Source organism: Camelus bactrianus, chromosome 21 (assembly GCF_048773025.1).
Source record: "Camelus bactrianus isolate YW-2024 breed Bactrian camel chromosome 21, ASM4877302v1, whole genome shotgun sequence".
NCBI classification, from domain to species: Eukaryota; Metazoa; Chordata; class Mammalia; order Artiodactyla; family Camelidae; genus Camelus; species Camelus bactrianus.
This window is the reverse complement of record NC_133559.1, coordinates 1769568-1787544: the sequence shown is the minus strand read 5'-3', so window position 1 is coordinate 1787544 and position 17977 is coordinate 1769568. Positions and strand designations below refer to the sequence as shown.

The window sequence follows — 17977 nt, the reverse complement described above, 5'->3', positions numbered from 1 at the left end:
TATCACAACCATATACGTGGAGAGAACATAATGAGTTTTTCCATCATACCCACATAGGTGTGCACTCACGCTGTCAGTCTACACATGGGGAGCCGGGAGAACACTGTGGACACACGAGACAGCAGCTGGCCCAGAGGTAAAGAAAGCAAACCCTCACCCGCAACACGACAAAGGCTGGCACAGAGCCTGTTCCACCAAAACGCACCCTGGGCAACTGACTGGGATCTCTGCGGTGACGGGATGTTCCAGGCCTGCTCTGTCCACACAAGAGCGGCTACTGAGCATGAAATGTGGCCAGTGCGACTGAGCACCTGGACTTTCAATTTTATTCACTTTAGTTAATTAAATGTAAACAGCCCTAGAGTGGAGGAGACTGGGGTCTCCTCACTCATCACCAGGGAGCACTGAGCGGCCTGGACAGAAGCGTGTGAACAGCATGCCAGGCCTGGAGCTGGCTGAGTGGGGTAGGCCTTGACCCAGACTGGAGCCCACAGCCTCTGTGGGGAGGCTGTCCAAGCCGGAGAAGCCAGAGGAAGAAACAAGGAGGAAGGTGGGGACCCAGGACAAGACTGACTGCAAGATCTCCCGGGGGAGGTGTGGGCAGGGCCACCACAGCCTACTTTCAGTGCTGCTCGCCGCCTCACCTGTCCACCTCTCAACTCAGTAGCTGTGCAGCGCGAGGCGCTGGGGTGGAGGCCCCATGCCAGCAGCTCTAACAGTCCCCGTCTGAGGCCCCTGAGGAGTGAGAAGACAGGAGCCCACAATCTGAGACCCGGCTGTGCCGCCCAGGAGGTAGGGCTGGCACCGGGCACTCGGGCCAAGCTGGCAGCGGACCAGGCGGACAGAGCTCCCAACCAGTGCAGCGCCCAGCGTGGGGTCAGCCCGGGCCCCCGGAAGCCCCACCCGCCATTCCGCATCCTCACCACATCCTGCAAGTCCGGGGATAGTCCTCGTTCCTCGAGCTCACGCCCACGGGCAACACGAACGGCTGCCCCTGCCCAGACTGGACAGGCTGCTCAGCTGCGGCCAAGGCCTCTCCATCCCCAGGCTCCCTGCCCTGCTCAGCGGGCGGCTCCGCATGGGGCTGCACAGGGCCCGGCCGGGGCTCTCCCTCGCTGTCCTCAGGCCCGCCTTCCTGCTGCTGCTCCTGGCGCACCTGCTCCCCCACTTCCAGGACGATGCGGGAGAGCTCGCTGAAGTCACGGAGGCTCTCGACATCGGGCAGCTGGATGCGGTACCTGAGGTCGATCTCCACTGTCTGCTGCCCGGCAGGGATATTGGGGTCACCCTGCGGAGCGGGCAGACAGTGGTCAGCAGGCTCAGAGACCCACAGAACACACTCTGCACGGCTTCCATCCTCCGGCCCACTTCTGGCCAAGAGCGCTCACTCGTCGTTCCTTCTGGTTTGGCAGCACCACATACAGGTCAGAGTATCTTAGAAACCCTTTAAAAGACAGCGCCCAGAGTAGGCAGCCTTCCGTGAAGGGCCTCTGAGGACTGGGAGCAGTGGTGCCCATGAGGGCGGTGGGTACATCTGCACCCAGCGACCTCTGAACCAAAGACAACTGAAGAGACAGGACTTGGAGAGGCCCACGGCCGGGTCAGGTGAGTGGCAGGCCTGAAACGCCAGCCCAGGCCTGTCTGCCTGGAACACAAAAGCTCCTAGGCATGATCCCGGAAGAACAGCCAGGCCCTGCCATTCCACACAGGGCTGAGGAGCTGCAGGACAGCCCACCGTGCAGGGACGCAGCCTAGTACCAGGCCCTCATCTATAGAGAGCTTTCCCAGCGCACAGGGCACCCAGCTGACAGAGGAGCGAGCACTGCCCTGCTTCTCCAGGATGCTCTCACCCACACCTGCTCGAGGATGGAAGCACAGGGAACAACAGCCCCTGGAGCGAGGGACAGGGGCCTATCATCCAGAACCCCCACACAGCTCAGCCACCCTCCCCGTGCTTTCCCGAGCTGCTGAGGCCAGGACAGGCTGCGGGAGCCCAAGTACTAGCTAAGACCCTGCACCTCAGGGTCACCTGGGGAGCGCCTGGAGCCCCGCACCCAGTCCATCCCCATTAAATCAGGAACTCTGGGTGGGGCCCGGGTATCACTATTTTCTCCACCTCCCCAGGGACTCCAGCATGTGGCCGGGGCTGAGAGCCATGTGAGAAGGTGCCTTGGAAATGGTCAGAATCCCCTGGAGATCTCGTGGAAGGCAGATCCTAGATCAACAGGTCCAGGTGGTGTCTGAGACTCCATGTTCCCAGCAAACTCCCTGCAGTCTGGGTCCCACCCTGAGTAGCTGGGGTGCAGCCCGAGTCAGGCCACACCATGCCAACCTGACGGGGTCTACACAGCGCTGGGCCCGCTAGGCGGCCTCTGGACTCACCGTGATCTTCGTGCCCCTGGCATGCTTCCCGTGGAAGCTGAGCATGACGATCTCCAGGCCGTGGCTGCCATAGGTGCCCTTGAAGAGGCCAGGCCTGATGAGGTCGTCCGGGTGGCTGGGCGGGAGGTAGATGCGGCGGTAGGTCAGGCAGTTGCTGCAGGGTGGGGGTGTGGGCAGCGTGAGTGTGCAACGGGCAGAGCCCCACAGCCTGGGCAGCACAGGGCTCACACCTCTCCCAGCCATGCTGTGGTGGTGGTGCCTGCCAGGCCAGCAGGGAGCAGGGGCACCCCACCTTCCTGAGCCACGCTCCCCCCCACCCACATGTGCACACACACCTTACACTGCCTCCAACGGCTGCGGACAGGGAGCCCTGAGACTGCAAGGGGGACAACACAAAGGAGACATTGCAAAGGGGCTAACGGGCTGTGGGACAGGGCCAGAGGCTGCAGCAGTGGGGAGGCCAAGAGGCCTCCCGAGCGGGTGTGGGGAAGCAACCACGAGACTCTAATACCCAGGACAGGCCGCAAGAGCACATGGCTGGTGGGTGAGGGTGGTCAGACACCAAGGCGGGCTGGGGAGGAGAGACAGGGCTGTGCACACAGTGCCCAGAGAGGGACTTTGCTCAGAGTGCCCAGAGAGAGGACGCACTCACAGCACCCAGAGTGGGGGGCCAGGCCCACGGTACCTGAGGGAGGGACCACAGGCACAGCACTCAGAGAGCGACTGTGCTCACAGTACCCACACTGGGGCTGCACTCACTCGTACTGACTGGTGTAGATGAACTTCATCAGGATGAGCTCCTGCATGTGCTCATGGAAAATGTCCTCCAGCGTCCGCCCCCACTCTTCCCTCAGCCATGTGCGGAACTCCTTCCAAGAGAACACAGGACATGAAAACCACCACAGCACAAGGTGCGGAGAGGCTGCTCCCTGTGATGCTGGTGGGTGGGTAGGAGGGAGCAGAGCCGCCGTGCGCTTGGTCTCCCAGAACCTGGTCTCCGTCCCTGCTGAGGCGTGATGCCAACGAAAGCCAGGGGCACTGGTCCCCACTTTCCCAGACGTCCACAGGAAGGGAGCCCAGGGACCGTGGGGGTCCTCTGGGCAAGGCTGGGGCCGCAGCCTGCGTCCAGAGCTCCAGCTGCGCGAGCCTCACTTCTGGGTCCCCACAGACAGGAGGCGTCTACACGGAGTCTGGTTCTCGGGCTTCTAGAGGGGCGGGCATGGCCGGACTTGACACTCACCAACAACCCAGCCCCGTGCCGGCCGAGTCAGCAGAACTGCCTTCTGCAGCCACTGATGAGGAATGGGACAGGTACAGGTGGGGTGGGGAGTGTGGCAGATTTTCCATTTTAAAATGTGCCCTTCATAATCATGTCATATTCGGAAGGTATATTTGTAAAAAGAAAGCTTTTATAAACACCACATCCAAGTAAAGCCCAATAACTCTACAGGATCAAATAATGCAAAGGATATTCAGTGCTTAATAGTTTCATTATGTACATTTAATACGATTAATCCACAGCTCTGAGTTCCCAATGCAACACAGTATTTCTAATGAATGTTTGAAATCAGCTCTACAAACAGAAGCAAGAGCAATTTCCAAAAAAACAAAAAAGCTACAATCTGTCAATTGCTTTAATATGTTACTGCCCAAACCCTGGCAAAGAACAGAAATTACTAATGACTGAAATAAACAACTATTAGAACTGCAATGCCAATATATTAAAAAATCAACTGAATTTTTATAACTATCAGCACAAAATTGGAAAATGAAAAATTTTAAATCCTATTTACAACAGCCTCAAAAAACGCAAGACTCAGGAATAAATACTATAAAACGTGTGATCCCTGTGCTCTGCAAACCACAAGGGAGTGAAGAAAGAGGCCTGCGGAGCAGAGGCAGCTGTGGCCTGGAAGACTCAGTACTGGGCAGCAACTGTCTCCGAACGGATGTCCTGACTCCACGGCCGCCAATCCTAACCCCGCCAGGCTTTCTGTAGAAACTGACAAGCTGGTTCTGAAAAGAGCTGGGAACATCCAAAGCAACCCTGCAGAAGAACCAAGCTGGGGGACCCACGCCAGCCTGCGTCACGACCTACATAAGGCTGCGGTAATCAAGATGGTGCTGGACCATAAGGACTGACAACACACCAACAGAGCTCAGGAGAGCGCCTGGAAACGGACATGTCTGTCTCTTGAGCTGATTTCGACAACGGTGTCCAAGTGATGCAGCAGGGAAAGGGAGTCTCCTCCACAAGCGGTGCCTGAACAGCTGGACAGCCACGCGCAGCAAGTGAGCCCCATCCCACCTCACACCTCACACAGGAGGCAGCTCAGCCAGGCCACAGACCTAAACACAGTGTGAAGCTACCAAACTTCTAGAAAGATAGCGAGAGACACTCTCTTTGCAGCTTGGGAGGAAGCAGAAAACAGTAACCACAAAAAGAAAAACTTAACAAGTTAGACTTAACCAAAAGTCAAAACCTTCCACTAAAAGTGGCTGAACTCATGAAGGAAAGGCCCTAAAAACAAGATCAGATAAAGAAATAACAGATAAAAATGGAAGTGAGTGAACTAGTGAGCAAGGATTTCTGAGTTGCCATGGTGAATAATGAGACTTGAGCTAAATACCATGAAGATGGCCTGTGAACATTCATAATCTTATTTATTTTGCAGAGAAGGTCAGTCATTAGCAACACCAGCCAGACCCAATTACTCAGAGCAAAGACTTCTGATGGACACCTACTGTGAAATGACCTCCTCAGATGTGCACCCACGAGGACACACACAGGGCCTAGAGCACAGCGGACAAGAGCGAGTGCACCATGGATCCAGGCTTGTTCACCACAGACGGCACTGCACAACCACCACCTCAATCTGCGTGGTGGCCTCGGAGGGGGGCGCTAAGATTTTCCCTGTTCAGAAAAGGTAAGGAACCTTCCCAGAGTCACCCAGCCAGCCAGTGGCAGGATCAAAGCTAAGCAAAGGCCATGTGCTTACTGGTCTCATCCCCACCAGGGCTGGCGCCAGGGCTGGCAGGAGCGCGGCGAGGCAGGGGTCACGTGCCCTGGTGGGCTGTGAATGGGGACCAGCAAACTGACAACGTGCAAAAAGAATCTGGGATGTCTTCAGGGCAACTCCATTTCTGTGTAATCCAAAGACTACATAAGGTTTTTGCAGAGCTCAGGCAGCGAGGTTACAGCAAGAAGCCTGCGTCTCTGCCGGGCTCCAGTCAGGCCTGACACTGGCTGTCACTCTCCTGCAACGGCCTACCCAGCCTCCAAACGGCTCGGGGCTGCAGGCAATCTCCTGGCCCCACTTTGCAAACAAGGACAGTGGCTCCAGGAGGGAAAGTCCCTCGAGCACTTGGCCAGGAGGGTAACAGGGGAAACGACACCACGCCTGGCCGCAGGGGAGCAGTCGCGGCATCACGGCAAGACGGCGGGCAGAACACCGTGCTAAGGACAAAGCCTGTGAAGAGTGCTGAGGAGCCTGGGAAGTGCTTCTGGAATAACAGCAGTTACGCCGAAGAAAACAACTGTCCGAACGAGACAGCTCGCCTTCATGCACACGTCACAGAGGCCGAGGGAAGCACGCAGGGTGAGGGAGAGTAGGCACGGAGGCCGCTCCTGGCGGGGCTGCGTCCACACCCCTTCCCCCCTGATTCTCAGGGTTCGTATCTGACAACGACAAGGTATCACCTTAGGGGTGGGGTGAGAAAGCACAAGAGACAAAGGAAAGCAGACTAGCGGGAGCCCAGCGCCCAAGCCTCTGCGGCCAAGCACACCACAGGCTGGCCAGGCCACCCTCCTCCCCCTCCCCCCACCCCGCTCCTCCATGCAGCCCCAGATCTCCGGAAGTCTCAGGCTGGGCCCCGGACAGGCAGGGAGCGGGGAGGGGAGGTGGTGGCTCAGCCTTGCCCATCCCCTGTGAAGAAAACCAGGCAGCAACTGCACCAGGAAGCCAGACAGGAGACTCAGGGCTGGGGTCTTGGGCAGGCGAGGGCCTGCACTGCTTTCAAGGACCCAGGAGATGAGGCTGCAGTTTGACGAGTGCCTGGGAGGGGCACCTAAGGAGCAAGCAGGACACCGCAGTCCCGTGGTGCCCGATCCTGCCACAGAACAGTCTGGACTTGGCCTTCGAAGGTGTACAAGGCTGGCATAAATCCCAGAACTGGAGTCTGGGTGCAGGAAGTGGGGGGCTGGCAAGCCTCACGATGCAGTTTACACAGAGCTGCTTTGGGCGTGGATGAGAGGGCTAGGGTGGGGGAGACTCCCACGGTTCCCTCCTGAACAAGGCTCCAAAGGGGCCGGAGGCCGGAGGCCCGGGCTTACCTCCTGCCTCCCGCCTGACATCCTGTGGTGGTCCGTCTGGTTGCACTTGGTGGAGAACTCATCCTTCTTCATGATCTTGGGCATCCACACCAAGGAGAGAGGGTCACAAGTCACCCTCAGCACCCCACCAGACAGGGGCACCACCAGGCCCTCCTGCACAGAAGCCCCCGCTCATGAACGTGAGCTCAAAGCTGCCAGGCCGTGACCGGTCCAAGAAGGGGGCTCAGAAACCCTCCGAGCACGGCTGCCTTCCAGGGGGGCTGGCAGGGTTGCCATGGGGTGGCCGGCTGCCCGGCCAATGTCCCAGAGCAGAACATCTTACTCCAAGCCGACACTCTTGCAAAGAGGATAAAAAGGAACAGTGAGGAACTGTGGTTGGAAGAATACATGGTTCTAACTGGAGGCAGAGTCGGGGGGCTCCAGCGAGTGCCCCTCTGAGGGGTAAGAGCAGCACCGACGGCGCACAGGGGGCCAGCCCCCCCCCCCCCCACCCCCACCCCCGCCGCTGGCCAGCAAGGAAAGGCCCCAGCAGGCAGCCGGCACGGGGCTTCAGGAGAACGGGGGAGACCCAGCCCCTCACTGCACGCACAAGCGGCTGCGTCTAAGGAGCCCCGTGCTCACCTGGATGTGGCCATTGTGGGGCCCTCTGTGGCCGTACATGCACTCCACCGTGGCCGACTTCCTCTCCATCAGGTGGATTCTGAACAAGGGCTTGAACCGCATTGGGTCGTCCACGTGAGGGTCGTGGGGAGGCAGGTACATCCAGCCAATGATGAAAAAGCCGTCCACCTGCGACGCAGGTCCACGCAAGGGTGAGGCTGGGGGACAGCATCCTGCCCCAAGGCTGACCACAGGACCACCCTCGTCTCCACACTCCAGTCCCGCAAGGACCTGGGGGCCCACCCAGCACAGCAGGACAAGCACGGCCCCGCACACCAGTGTGTGTTAGCTGAGAAGTGGTTCTCTAAAATAACACCTGCTGACTAACGCTGGTCACACTGTATTATACCACTGAAATCCGCTGAGAAATGGAGCTCAGTGTTCTCCCTACCCCTCAAAAAAGGCTAAAACAGAGAGGTGATAGGTGTGTTAACTAACAAGATGGCAGAATCCTTCCACAGTGTGCAGGCACGTCAGATCACCATGGTGTCCTCTGTACATATCTTACAAATTTTTTAAATAGAAAATACAGTGGTTAGATCTGAATCCAAGCAAGCCTTTTAGAGAGAACTTCCAGGTCTGAAGTGGAGGTGAGGGGCTGGGGGAACCTGCTGGAAGATACAAGGAAGAAGCAAGAATGACCCACAAAGTGGACACCCAGCAGGGCACTGACCAGAGGAAAACTGGAGATGCTGCTTCGGCAGGAGACATGAGGCAAAGCAGACACTGCAGCGTGAGGGCGGGTTTAGATCCTGATCCGAACCAGCCAGCTGTCAACAGGCAGCTCTGAGACCACACCCACGTGGTCAGAGAACCCCACTGAAGCACAGGCGCCATGACCCGGCCACAGCCGCCTGCCGAACCTGGGGTGTTCCCACTGCTCTTCTCACTACTCATGTGCGTGTGCGCAAACGACAGACGATAAAGGTGGCGACCAAGTCAGAGGAGGGAGCGGCCCCCAGACACGGGCACGCAGCAAACGCACGCACGTTCTCAGCTGGGGCGGGGGGACTCTGCATCCCCGCCTCGGATGACCCAGAGGACACTCCTGCCCCCCAGGGGAGCCAGCATCCACAGCTTCCAGCTCTGGAGACAGAGGAAGAGAGAACTCGGCCGTTTCTGCAGCGAGCTGTCTGAGACAAGGGCCAGGTGGTGCTGTTCTGTCGTGGGCTCCACGTCCCTGTCTCCTGCTTTCAGAAGCCCTTTTTTTTTTTAACTCTATTATTCACTCCCAGTAAGAAAAACAATTATCACCCTCCCCAACTAAAAGGAAGGAAAGAATCTGGCCATGACGGGAGGGAGCTGCATGGCTTGTCCCTGGGAGAACGTTCTAAAAGCAAGGCTCCCCCAGTGACATTAAACATAACAAACGTAAAGTGTTTCTTTAATGGATGTTTCCACCAAATTAGAGAATATGAAGCAATATTTATCCCTGCCCCAAACCCCACCTGGTGAGCAAAATACAGAGTGACAGAGTAACCAGAGTCACCCAGTGGCCCCCGTCAACCAGGCTCAGAGGAGCCCACACCCAGGCCGTGGCGCAGCAGAGCCCACGCACAGGGACACAAGGCAACGCCAGGCCCCCAGACTTGGCTTCTGGCCTTCCAGGCGTGTGTGCCGAGAGGGGAACAAAAATCAGGACACTAGCCGTGCACAAAGGGCACCTGACTTTGCTCTCACTGCACCACCTGCTGCGGCAACATCCGAGGCCAGGTGCCGGCCCAGAGCTCCACGAGTGTGATGCCCGCCCAGGTCCTGGCTCCCGATTCAGAGGCCTGGCTCACAGAGCGCGCAGCCAGAGACCCGGCTAGGGCTGCTCCTGCGAGGCGCCGACACCAGGCCCTTTGGGACAACTCAATTTTAGACTCTGACTTCCAGACTGGGAGAGTAAATCCTGTTGTTTTAGCCCTCCCAGTGCATGGTAATTTGTTCCAAGAGCCCCAGGACGCTAAGATGGTGAGTGATAAGCGATCTGTGAGGAGAGGCTCTGAGATCCTGGACACACCCCATTTCCCAAAGAGCGCTCACTTGCTGGTTTCACCAGCCAGCGAGGACCCTGGCCCGGCTCCAGCGTTACCATGAGGGTGAGGAAATATTTAAAACCCCATGTTCTGACTCTGCTCTAAGACTTCTGTCCCCGAGGCCATGCCTGCAGGGAGACCATGCCAACGCCTCACCCTAGAGCATCTCCCATGCTGGACTGTGTCTGATTCATAGAGCAAGCACTCCACACGCGCTGGGACAACAGAAGGCACTGCAGTAGTGACAGATCAAGGCACAGAGACGGACACTTGCCACGACACCAGGCCCGGGCCGCGCGGTCGCCTGGAGTGGGCGGGCCTATGCTTTCCATCCAGGACTAGGCTCCGAGTGCCCCACACAGCCTCCTTTTCTTTCAACCTGCGGACCCCCCGTTCAGGGCTACGAACCAGCGCACGACCCAACACCAGAGCGTCCTGCGGTGTGAGGGCAGTGGCCCTCAGTGTCTGGGAGACAGGGACCAGGGAAGGGAAGATGCCCTCACAGCAGCTGGCATCCCATCACCACAGAGTCCGGAGATGAGGCAGAAGCCAAGAGCGACCTCAAATGAATCTCTGCTCATTTAGAAAATGACACCTGACTCCCAAAAAGTAACCTATTACTTCGTCACACAGGAACTGCTGGCCTGCCCCTCCTGTGGAGGACGGAGCGCCGTCCCCGAGAATGCAGGCGCAGCGCTCCGGGACTTACCACCACATTCAGCAGTCCTCCGTACGGCCCGATGTCCGGCTGCCACAGTCCCAAGATGTGTCTGTACCGGTGAAGCACTACAGGGAGAGAGCACAGGACCTCGCTGTAGACGCGCCGTCTCTCCAGCGAATCGGAGGAAAGGGTGGGAGGAAGGCGTGCGGGTGAGGAAACCAGCTGCAAAGGCCTGTAACAGGGCCTCGGGAACAAATGTGGATTCAAGCAAACCATCCCTACACAATGGGCCATTCGGAACCTCAGCCTCTGCAACCCAGCTCCAACAACCGGGAACCGCTGCCTCGGAGGACACAGAGTGAGCGCCCTCGTCAAGCAGAGCCTCCCGGCGGTGCACCCAGCTGAGAAGGCGTGGGCTTCTCTAATGGAGGTGGAATCCAAAGCGTCCAGGGCTGTGCGGTGAGATTTACGTTGCCTCATCTGTCTTTAAAAAAAAATTTCCCCCTTATTTCAAAAGCAACATATGTGTATCCAACAACGGAGAAAAGGCACCTAATGCCGACCTGAGATCCCACTGCCCACGCTGGCCAGCGCGGTAAATGCCACAGGAACCACCCTCACTTCGTGTATTTGCTGAGTGAACAAGTGAAGGGATGAGCAGACTGCCCAGAGAAGACAAGCAGCTTATGCAGGGCCCTGCCTGCCAGCCAGAGGGCCTGGGGTCTCTCTGCAGCCAGCATGTGCTGGTGCATCTTACGTGTCATCTGTGCTGGGCCATGGAGGGGTCCAGACACTTCTGGTCAAACATGATTCTGGTCTGCCTGTGCTCTGGGTGAGATTAGTATTGAGATCTGTGGACAGAGAGCACAGAATGCGCTCCCTCATGTGGCGGGCCTCGTCCAATCAGTTGAAGGCCCGGACAGAAGAAGGCTGGCACTCCCACCAGCGTGGAGGAGCTCCGCCTGCCTGGCTGCAAGCTGGGACATCGTGTTTTCTAAGCAGATCATGGGCTCTTCCTGAACAGCACAAAAAGGCTGAGCCTCCCATGAACACGGGGCAATCTTCTCCTGCCTGAGTGCCTTGAGCTGGTGCACTGGGCTTTCCTGGCCTTCGGACTCCATCTGAAACATGGGCTCTTCCTGGGGCTGGAACCTGCTGGACTGCAGACTGGAACTACACCATCGGCTCCTCTGGTCTCCAGCCTGCTGACTGGAGAGCCTCGGACTTGCCAGCCTCCCTGGCTGTGTGATCCAATTCCTTGTAATAATCTCTATATACAAAGAAAGCGGTTCAGCGTCTGAGAACCCCGGCTAACACACAGTGGGGGCCACGGGTGGTCTGCACCGTCACACCAGTCTGCAGGAGGAAGACCAAGCAACAGGCCCAGAGGGACCTGAGCCCGGACAGCAGCCCTCTGGTGACCACTTGGTCGGGGACACAGAGAAGAGGAAGGCGAGGCCAGAACCATCCCAAGGCTGCCGGGCGTACAGGCGGCTGGTGGGAAAAATACCAGTTGTTACCGAGGTTCCGGCCTGAGGACACGTCTCTAAGCGAGCCTCACTGACTGCAGGACACCTGCCGCCCCCCTGTGTGCGCTCTTCTGAGCCGCCCTGCCAGGCACACATTAAAGCCCGTGGCTATTTTATGGCCACACTCTGCTGGGCTCATGCGTGTCACACAAGCAGCATTAAGCAGAGACCATAAACAGCGAGCTTCAGACCGTGCAACACACACTCAGGTGTTCAAGGGTGAAGCAGGCCGATGCCTGCCACTCACCTTGAAATGCATCGCAGAATAGGACGGGCAGATGGACAGATGTGTGAGAGCAAAGTGAAGCAGGGCACGATGGAATCGGGTGATGGTAAATGGGTACTCACCACACAATTCTTTCCACTTTTCTGTATGTTTTTAAATTTTTATGGTAAAATGGTGGAGGAAAAATTAAACCTCAATAGATGCAGAAAAGGCTTCTGACAGAATTCAACATCCATTTATGATGAAAACTCTCCCATGGGGGGTTAGGAGAGAAGGTACTGCAAAGTGGTAAGGCCACACATGACAAACCCACAGCCAGTATCAGGCTCAACAGTGAAAAGCGGAAAGCCTTTCCCCTCAGATCAGGAACAACACAAGGATGCCCATTCTCGCCACTCTCATTCGCCGTAGGACTACAAGTCCTAGACAGAGCAATTAGGCAAGAATAAGAAATAAAATGTATCCAAATGGAAAAGGAAGAAGTAAAACTGCCACTATCTGCAGATGACATAACTATTTCTAGAAAATCCTAAAGACACCACCAAAAAGCTAAGAACTAGCACACGAACTCAGCTAAGCCGCAGGGTACAAAACCGCTGCGCAGGACACAATCAGGAGAAACAGCGCGAAGAAACCCAGCCAGGTCGGCAGCAGAGGCTCTCTCCTCTCTTAGACGTACCTCCGGCAGGTGCCCCGCGGCCTTTCCAGGAGCACCCCTCTGCTGTATTCTTACCAGTGGTCTCCTTCCTCCCTCAGTAACCATCCCCACCTGTGTTCTTGGCTCCACTTGGCAGACTGGGCTTTGGGGGGCCTTCCTGTCAGACTCCATCCTGTGCAGCGAACACCCCTTGTCATCTGCCCTGAGGGTTAAAGATTGCCTGCCCGCCCCCTCACTTGTGGTGGGCAACATTCCAAATTCCTTGCATTACTGGAACAACCTGGAGCCCTGCCAGAATTCTAGGTTTGACTGCAAACCCCAGAGCCCTACAGTCATAGCAAGTTATTTTTAAGGTCAAAGTGCAGTCTGACGGTCACTGTAGGTTTGCACACAAGGACACGTGTCAGATCCCCAGTGAAGACCACGAAGCCCCCATGACACCCTCGAAGCCAAGCAGACAAGAATTACCAAGACCATCAGGCAGCAACACGCAGTTCCCAACAGGAAGAACCGCAGCCTCACGCAATGCTGACTCGTTTCTCCCAAGACAGCATCTCTCGGCACCTGGGGAATGTGGCCCGGAGGACTTCAGGAGACCAGAGGACACAGGTCCTAACACCTCCACGAGGAGCACAAGCGGATGTGGGAGACAGGAATGGCAGCAGGTCCCACGCCCCTTACAAGCCAGCTGTCACCGCAGGCCCCTTGGGAGCCTTGGCCAGCGTCAGAGGACAGATTTCCAGCTGCCCTTAGGACACACCAGGACATGGGAACACTGAACACCTGGGCACACAGACATTTCAGATCGCGTTGAAACTGGTTTTCTCTTGTCACACATGGAAACGCATCCCCTGACATTCTAGGAGACCACGAAGGTAACAGACCCACCACAGTGTAAGTATGTCCACGGAGAAGGGCAACCAGTGCTGACAACTGCTTACTTCCATTCTGTTTTTAGGAGCTTCCACACTTTCTACAATGACTACTGTGCTTCTGTTACTCCACCCAATCCTCAAGGGGACAGCAGGCCCCAACTAAAACAAGTCGGCCATATGGCCATCAGCCACAACCAACAGGGGACATCCCAGTACGCAGCTACCATGCCCAGATGTGCAAGCCAAGGCCTCCCAGGGGCGTGGTCACAGTCTGGACTCACGGTGTGTCCTCATTAGCCACAGAAAGCTTCTGCGCACCCCCAACACAATTCTGGGCACTTCTAGGTCCCAGCCTCCGAGCACCCAGAGGTGGGTCAGAACCCCACGCTAGCTCTGTGGTGTACATTTCGGGTAGGCTGTTGTTCTAGAAGAATCCTGGGTCAGCCGTGTGACGTCATGAACCTCTCAGCGCTTGTCTGTTTGGACCTAAGAGCTCGCACACCCGGTTCCCGTCAGCACAGGTTCACATCGATCTGCCCACCCACGACGTCAGTTCTCCCACAGGGCTGGAGAAGACCCGGCTGCCTGACCGCTAAGCAGGGAGGGCAGGCCAGTCTATGACAGGATGTTCTAGAGAGGCTATTTCCCAGAGGGTTTGGAAAAGGACAGAATTCATGCCTTCAAACCTGGCCAGCCCAACCCCCTTCCCTTCCGAGCGCAGCCCACCCCAGGCTTGAGGTGACAGCTCCCACCTCGCCACCTCGGGCCTGGGCACGGTGGGTTTGTAAGCAGTCGTGTGCAGCCCTCAGAGGCCACCCCAGAGCATGCTGCCCACACCTGGGCAGCCCTGTCCCAACCCCCGGGTGACCCCCTGAGTAGAGTGGGGCCAGCCAGCACACAGCAGCCACGTGGCCGGGGGTTAGGAGACACTCCACAAACGACTCTACTCCCCCTGCTCCGAGCAATTTTGTGGGGAGCTGTGCACTTCTAAGACTCAGAAGGGGGTCCACTCCGTGCAGGAGGCAGATGTGAGGAGCACTCAGAGGGGCCGGCGTGAAGCGCAGGAGGGTGTCCGGGTGCTTCCAGAAATGTGAGAATGGCTCTCAGTGCGTCAGCTCAACCCAAGAAAAAGCAGAGACAGCATTAACCGCCTATGGAAAACGGCTTAGGGAAATTTCCAGAGCTCAGATAACGCCAATCAAAAGAGGAACCAGGAGCTAAACAATCAGCTGTCTCCACACGCTTCTGCTGTGTGTGTTATGTGCACGGACGCTTTTTAAACTGACACATGCTGTTAAAACGTGGCTGACCAGCAAAGCCCGGATGTGGACACTGACCTTTCATTTTGGAATAGAAAGGCTTTTAGGCTGCTACTCTGTCTCAAGAAGTAACACATGTTAAATTGCACATCAACACAGTGACCTTGGCTGGTACCATCCAAAAACCCAAAGCCGCTGTGGAAGCCCGGCCCATCCGTGCAGCTGCCCTGGGGCAGCCACTCCGTGATGACCAGGTCACCCTGAGCCAGAAAGGACCCACAGCACAGTGAGAACAGCAAAAGCCAGGGAGGTCAGCTTGCTCTCGGGACCAAAGTCGTCCTCGTGCTGGGTGGGAGGGCCCTCTCCATGCAGCTTCTCGGCCGTGCTCGCCCACGAAAGCAGAAGCCAGCAGGAGGTACGTACGGCAGGTGTAAACATCTCTGTACTCCATGTGTTCATAATCGGGAAGAATTTTCATGAAACGTCCTGACTTCACACGAGGGTTTATACCTGAACGGACACAGCAGGGAAAGGGCTAAAGATGGTTCTGCCTTCACGACTGCAGAAACAGTGTTCATACGACTCGACACCCCTCCCTCACCCACATCACACAATTCCCTCACTTCCTCGACCCCCACGTTCTTGGGAGGCAGGCGCTTGCCAAGGTGGTGATCCTGGCAGCCAAGGTGGTGGTGGTGACAGCTGTTCTTCCAAGTCATGATCCACACCAGACAGTCCCAACGGAGGCCAGCCGGGACCCCCTCCAGCTCTCTCCCCATCACCCGCCACCACCAATGGGGCCCGCGAGCTGAGAGGGCAGAGGTCGAGGCTTGGGGATGTTTGAGGTGACCGTGCAGGAAACTGTGCCTCAACTAGGACACCCGCTTGCCCGGTGCACACCTGGCATTTTCCTCCATCAGCTCCGTGTGTGTGCTGTTTCTGATGAGGGACGGTGTTCGCCAGCCCCCTCAGTCAGACCCCTTCCCTCCTGAGTCAAGGTAGCTGACTCTGCCGCCTACACAGGAACCAGGGCTGACTGTCCTCCACCACCTATTCCAGAAGCTAAGTGACCTCCTTCTGCAGGAGGCCTTCAGGGCAAATTCACAAAAACACAGTTCCTGCTCTTGTGAAATGAAAACTGAAGCCACTTTGGCCGAGGCCAGTTAAACAGTCTGGGACGTGAAACAACAGTCAGTATGAATTCTTCTCTGGGTCTTGTAACCATTTTCAAGGGGTCGAGAAGCAGCAGTCAAAGAAGTCTCCAGGTGCCCCCCTGCACCTGGGCACACCTGTGTGACCATCCCACCACCACCCACCCGGACCTCCCCCTCTCCTCCTGCTCACAGGCACTCACCACCCACCTGTCTGCCCACCTGAGCCCAGGCACCCCCGCCACAGGACAGCTGCTCCCCCTCCCCCGGGCCCACAGCAGAGAGGAGCTCTGCAGGGGCCTTAATTCCCCACCTGTGCTCTCCTCTGGGTTTCAGCTCCTAACACCTGGCAGGTGTGAGCTCCTGCCTCCCTCCAGGATGCTATTTTGAGTGCTTACAACTTAGAGTGAAACCGAGTTGCTTTAAGATGATGTCATCAGCATTGTGCTGTGCACCAGAAATTGATACGACGTTGTAAACTGACTATACTTCAATAAAAATACATATATACCAAAAAAAAAAAAAAGATGTCATCAAATGGCCTAACTAATTCAAAAAGCAGTCAGATGATAAGAACTTGTGGTATCAGATCCTCGTGAAAACAGCTGACCGTCCAAAAAGCCAGCAGACCTCTCGGGTGAGCATTCTCAGAGACTGCTGAGGCCAGGCCGGCTCTGACTCAGGCACCGACGCCCACAGCCCTAGACTCTACACTCCGGCAAACTTGAGGCACAGAGCTCTGGGGAGCAACGCTGGACTCGAGAGTGGAGCCAGGGCCACGGGGGCACCCCCAGAGCAGAGGGTACAGGGGAGGGGACACACCAGCTTTCTGCCTCTGAACTCTCGGCTTGACAGGATTCAAAGCCGCGTTGCTCTCGCCACTGAGGCCAGAAGACAGGAAGGAGTTTCACTTCCACGAGACGGGGCCACTCAGGCTCCCAGACCCACCCTCCTGGAGGCACTAGGCTTCTTGGGTTGGTGGGTTGTGGAGCAAGGCCAGAGAAGAAAGCAAAGTCTGAAGCGCACAGGGAGGAGGAGTGGGAGGTCTTGCGCACACCAGCCCCACACTGGGCCCAGGACCAAGGACAGGGGCACAGGCGGCGGGTGGGGAATGGCGGCCGAGGGTGAGGACGCAGCTGGAGGCCTTCGGGGACAGGGGGGAAGGGGTGCTGGGGGGGGGGTGGCAGAAGTGGGGCTGGGACATGCAGGGCTCCCAGAGGCAGCAAGGAGGGCCAGCACCCACCCAGAACTGCACGTGCCCAGGGCGGCTAGGCTCCTCATGGAAGGTCTACGAGGCACCCAGAGCCTCTGACAGGAGATCCCCACCGCGAGGGCAAACCCTAACCCAGGAACACGGGCTGATCCAACAACCCCACAGGATAAGTGTGGGGACAAGTCTCATGGGATAAGGAAACGTGCCAGTGAAACCAGCCCGGTTCAGGGACCAGCCGCACAGGAAGTCCACACTCTACCTGTGCAGGGTGGGGGTTGGGGGGTGCAGGTGAAGGAGGGGCGTCTCCAGGGGGCCTCTGAGAGGGACAAACCCACTGAAAAGAGGGTACACAGCAAATGACAACAGCTAGCAAGCCCCCAGACCCTGGAAGGAAGCTTCCAGCACATCAGCGCAGGCCCAGCAGCCTGGCCCACAGGAAGCCCCGCTGCCTCTGTCCTCAGTCCTGAATGACAGGTGTTTCCAGGCAGGAGCACAGCCCCAGGTTCCCGGGGAAGGCGTTTAAGAAGCACCACCTGGTCTAAGTGTTCAATACGGAACTGGGTACAAAGTTCAAAAGAACATGGAAAGCAAAATCTAACAAGACGGTTTTAAGATGAACACTTAAGGTCCTTTCAGAGAGATCAAAAGGTCAACTTTAGGCCAAAGAGAAGTGAGTCACCATGGTTCTTTAATGCCCAGCCTGAGGTGTTAACAAAGCAGGCCACACCCCCACCATGAGTGCACTGCCCGGGGCAACATCCCTGCCAACAGTCTCAGGCAAAGGGCACTGAGGAAAGGCCAGTGGGGAAGATACTTGGGACCTGGAGGGGAGGGTGGGGAACTCGGAGCACCAGAGAGCGTTGCTGGCAAAGGAGCACAGAACAAGAAAGATGGGGCTGCGGGACTCAACAAGCCTGCAGGAAGGCGGGGGGCAGTCCACGTCTCCAGCCAGGCTGCGGCCCAGGATGCAGAGAAAGGGACACCTCCAGAGGAACACCAGGGTTGTTTC

General features: G+C 57.1%; 1 protein-coding gene across 5 annotated transcripts in view; it reads right to left on the bottom strand.

Annotated features, from left to right (window-relative positions):
• The window catches only part of FBXO31 (F-box protein 31), a 32687-nt gene that overhangs the window by 3041 nt on the left and 11669 nt on the right, over positions 1-17977 (bottom strand). For 2 of the 5 annotated variants that reach the window (XM_074349295.1, XM_074349296.1), the window contains 6 exons: positions 10106-10182; positions 7337-7504; positions 6716-6790; positions 3142-3251; positions 2383-2536; positions 924-1288 (listed from right to left, as the gene is read on the bottom strand). In XM_074349295.1, the coding sequence (XP_074205396.1) occupies positions 924-1288; positions 2383-2536; positions 3142-3251; positions 6716-6790; positions 7337-7504; positions 10106-10182 (949 nt within the window). Of the gene's footprint in view, positions 1-644; positions 736-923; positions 1289-2382; positions 2537-3141; positions 3252-6715; positions 6791-7336; positions 7505-10105; positions 10183-15027; positions 15115-17977 lie in introns of all 5 variants that reach the window. The other 3 variants (XM_074349294.1, XM_074349293.1, XM_074349292.1) reach the window with 3 other exon arrangements.